Below are 4,690 nucleotides of genomic sequence, written 5' to 3' on the forward strand. Positions count from 1 at the left end.
AGAAACAGACAAACAGGTCCAGAAAGTGCAGAGTCCCAAATAAGATGAACCCAAAGAGACATCATAATTAAAATGCCAAAAGTTAAAGACTGAAAATCTTAAAAGCAGCAAGAGAAAAGCAGTTAGTTACCTACAAGGAAGTGCCCATACAACTGTCAGCTGATTTCTCAATAGAAACTTTGCGGGTAAGATGGGATTGCCATGAATTATTCAAAGTGATGAAAAGCAAAGACCTACACACCAACATTACTCTACCAGGCAAAGCTATAATTAAGAATCAAAAGACAGATAAAGAGCTTCCCAGACAAGAAAAAGCTAAAGGAGTTAATCACCACCAAACCAGTATCACAAGAAATGTTAAGCCCTGACAGGTTTGGCTTAGTGGATACAGCATCGGCCTGTGGACTGAAGGGTCCCAGGTTCAATTCCAGTCAAGGGCATGTACCTTGGTTGCAGGCACATCCCATTAGGGGGTGTGCAGGAGGCAGCTAGTCGATGTTTCTCTCTCATCAATGTTTCTAACTCTCTATCCCTTTCCCTTCCTCTCTGTAAAAAATCAATAAAAATATATATATAAAAGAAATGTTAAAGGGTTTTATTTCAAAAGAAGAAGATAAAAAATATGACTAATAAAATAGCAATAAATACATATCTATCAACAATTACTTTAAATACAATGGATTAAATGTTCCAATCGAAAGACATAGTGGTTGAATGGATAACAGAACAAGACTCTTACATATGCTTCTACAAGAGACCGACCTGAAATTGAAAGATACACAACAACTGAAAGTAATGGAAAAAGGTATTTCATGAAGATGGAAATTTTAAAAAAAAATCACTTCTCAGCCTTCTGGCTAAGATCAAGTATTGAAAAAAAAAAGCTAAGGTAGCAATACTTATTTATCAATAATATGCATGCATGACTTTTATAATGAGAGAAGTGGAGTTATTCTTAATTATAAAATGTGCTTTCTATGAAACACTGATGTACAAGCAATACTTTGAACATACTGATTATACAATAATTAGAAATTAAAGTAAGTTTTATCTGTTCTGAAGGGAAAAAAAAGAATAAGTTAAATAGTACAGGTTTTATGGAAGACAAATTAATCCTGAAATTACTGTTTGGACAATGACTTACATAATGGGCTGTTCTGGCCAGTGGGCAAAAGGAGCAGGAACATGAACTGCAGGCTGCGCTCCCATCAATCCTGAGCCATCTTAAAAAAAAACACACAAAAACACATTTATTCCAGAGTACCTGTTTAATAACACTTTATCTCTAAAAGAAAAGTCACATACTGAAAATGTTGCCTTCTGGGTTAAGAATTATCAAAGCACAATGTAAGAAAACACAACATGTAATTTCTGAAATCTAGATAAAAGGAAAATAACTATATATTTTATTTGCATTAAGTAAAGTTGTGCTTTTCTCATTTACATATTTTTGCTTGCACAAAAATCAATTTTCCTGACTGATCCAGTGGAAAAAAATGTTTAGACTATAGATAACTTACAGTAAGCAAGACTAGGATCCAAAGTATTCCTGGCTCCATAAAAATAGTACGCATCATCATAAGGAGTTCTATAGTTAGTAGCCAAAGGTGGTAGTAGGGGAGGTGGAGGCAGAGGTGCAATCCTATATCAAAAGAAAATTGGAAAATTCTTCTCATATTACGTTGTAATATTTTTAAATCAAGCTATCATTGTTTTGCAAAAATGTTACTGAAAATCTGATTGCTGCTTTAGAAAAAGCTTCAAAGTTATGTAAGACAAAAACTTCATATTTTATTCAAACAATATCTAATTAGTCACTATATGCCAGTATTGAAAAAACATGGTCCCTGTCCCTCAGAAATAAACAGACAATTACAGCAAAGTGTAGTAAATGAAGCCATACAAGCAGATGAGGGAGCAACAGGAACACGGTGCAGGGACATTGAAATCATCTAGGCAACAGGAGGGAAGCATGAGGAAGTCTCTCTAGAAAAGGCAACGCTTCAGCCAGGCTGCTAGAGTGAGCGAGTCCGAGAGAGGAAGAAAAGGCAGAGGCACAAAAAGGGATTAAAAATGGTCCCATTAGACTGGAGGAAGAGGTGCATTTTTAACTATAAAAATGTCTTGTTCTCAAAAGAAGTTAACAATAATGTATAACAGACTCCACTTACATATCAACAGTCAAGTCTTGACACTATGTTAAAACTTCTACATCAGCACTCCACTCTTGACTAGGAAATGTGGCTGTATTTTCCCCAGGGCAACCTTTCCCAGTAGTAAAAATGGAAAAGGCAAACCCTTTACATGAACAGAAAGAGAAGGGAGGCTTCCTAGAATGTCTGCATTTTAAGTTTTTCCTAATATGTTCTCCTTACTGTATACTGCAAAATAATTCTGAAGAGCTAACAAGGCATTTACAATTCTCTTCAGGCATGCATATTTTTCACATTTACTAGTCACTCTGTGTCTAACCTTACTATCCTCAAGTCCATAGCTGCATCAACAAAACAGTTGAAAAACTGCAATAAAAACCTGTCAGTATCATTCAATCTTACATTTTTATATAAATTTATTTCAGATTTAATCCTCACAACTCTGTATTTGTAGACAAGGAAAAAAAAAGACTACTATTGCACTTTTACAAATGAGAACACTGAAGTTCAATAAACATGTGGTTTGCCCAAAATGCATACAGTGAAGCTGACCACTGTAACCTGTCACCCAATGCTGAGACCATCATACCATGCTCTGTAATTCCAATCCCACCTAGTCTTTTCAGAAAGGAAGGCAGTAGATGAAACGAAACACCTGATAAATACAGTAAACACAGACCTACAACTTGTTAGTATTCAATAAAAGTCCTACTGAAAGAAAGTACAGCCCAGAAAATATTGCTGTTAACAAAGAAAAACACCTGATTAAACACATTACTATAATACATTAATAATAAGCAAGAAAACAGTTCAAGTCCTCCTAAGAGAAGAAAGTAGAGCCCAGAAAATATCAATGTGAACAGAATTTTCTGTACGTACAGTCTAGTATAGCATGATGCCCTTTACCAACATAAATCATATTTTTCCATAATACCTAAATTACAGGTTTTATAATCTCAACAGTTTTCATTTCAGGTATTTGAGTTGCATAGCCCGTAAGTAATTACAGAGAAAAAGTTGAATGAAATAGAAGTTAAAATAAAGTAATATATGTATGTTAGATTAGAAGTCACTTTTCTGTATAAACTGAAGCAAGTGTTCAATATTTGCCAAATGGAATTACAAAACTGAAGAAAATGTATGTTTATATGTTTAAAGATATTTAAAATATTCAAAAATATAATCTAAAACTAAATACTAAATGCACTTATGCATTCTAAAAATTCTAAAGCATCTTTCAACAATAAAGGCATGTTATAAGAATTTTCCTTGTTTTTATCATAACAGAGGAAAGTCCAACAATGAAAACATTTCAAGAGAAATTATTTGACAAAAGTTGTTAATTACACAAAAATCTCTAATGGTTAATGTTACCTGCTTCAGAAAACCCTTCTGAATATAAAATATGACACCTGCCCCAATTCCCGAACATAAAACATTTTAAACAAGCACCTGGGAGACACCATTTCACCAAGGGTGCTGCCGAGTCCACTGTACAGATCTTCTCTCTGTGGTGGGATGGAGGGAGCTGGTGGGCAGGAGGGGGCATGGGGGGCAGATAAAGGAGGGAGAGGGGTCTGGAAAGCTACTCTGGGTCTTTCAGGTGGGATCGTCTCTTCGTAGTATCTTGGTGCCACACTAAACTGCTTTAGTCTATCGGGCTAAAATAAAGAAAAGATATCTGTTTGTTATATACAATCCTTACTTGAAAGGTGGAAGAGACCTCAAAAGACCCTCTATCCCAGACTGCCAGCCGACACTAAGTTACTCAGAGAATAACACAATTTTACAGCTAAAAGATTTTGCAAATCTAATCCCTATTTTATATATGGGGTAACTGAGATCCCCCTGAAAGTACACAAACACCTAATGTCTCACTGTTAATAAATAACCAAGCAAAGACCAGAGCCAGATATTAATTCTAAATACAAAACTCTATTATACCACATTATACTGCTTCTCTACCAGATTACCATTTCTGACATCAAAGTATTCTCCAGTCAGCAAACATTTTCTGTGAAGAGCCAGACTGTGTGTGTGTGTGTGTGTGTGTGTGTGTGTGTGTGTATGTATCAGGCTCTATTCATCCCAAAACAGTATCCTTTTTCCCCTTCATGTTTATCTTCCCTAGGAATGATTTGTCAGATTAATCTAAAAGTTTTATTCTAGCCCTGACCAGTTTGGCTCAGTGGATAGAGCGTCGGCCTGCGGACTGAAGGGTCCCAGGTTCAATTCCGGTCAAGGGCATGTACCTTGGTTGTGGGCACATCCCCAGTAGGGAATGTGCAAGAGGCAGCTGAATCGATGTTTCTCTCTCATCGATGTTTCTAACTCTCTATCCCTCTCCCTTCCTCTCTGTAAAAAAATCAATAAAATATATTTTAAAAAAATGAATAAATAAATAAAAATAAAATAGTGATGAAGGCAGCAGTTTATCCAGCAGCAGATGCTCATCTATGATGCTGGGAGCTTGGAGACAGTGAGAGACCACTGTGGGTTTCAAACATTCTCATAGATTCCCTTCAGCCTCATGGGCT

General features: G+C 35.9%; 1 protein-coding gene across 11 annotated transcripts in view; it reads right to left on the bottom strand.

Annotated features, from left to right (window-relative positions):
• The window catches only part of CSPP1 (centrosome and spindle pole associated protein 1), a 66,614-nt gene that overhangs the window by 39,691 nt on the left and 22,233 nt on the right, over positions 1-4,690 (bottom strand). For 6 of the 11 annotated variants that reach the window (XM_015559550.1, XM_015559540.1, XM_015559542.1 and 3 more), the window contains 3 exons: positions 3,606-3,814; positions 1,521-1,642; positions 1,145-1,223 (listed from right to left, as the gene is read on the bottom strand). In XM_015559550.1, the coding sequence (XP_015415036.1) occupies positions 1,145-1,223; positions 1,521-1,642; positions 3,606-3,814 (410 nt within the window). The remainder of the gene's footprint in view (positions 1-1,144; positions 1,224-1,520; positions 1,643-3,605; positions 3,815-4,690) is intronic. The other 5 variants (XM_015559548.1, XM_015559546.1, XM_015559549.1 and 2 more) reach the window with 2 other exon arrangements.

The sequence above is a fragment of the Myotis davidii genome, unplaced genomic scaffold (assembly GCF_000327345.1).
Source record: "Myotis davidii unplaced genomic scaffold, ASM32734v1 scaffold393, whole genome shotgun sequence".
Taxonomy (NCBI): domain Eukaryota; kingdom Metazoa; phylum Chordata; class Mammalia; order Chiroptera; family Vespertilionidae; genus Myotis; species Myotis davidii.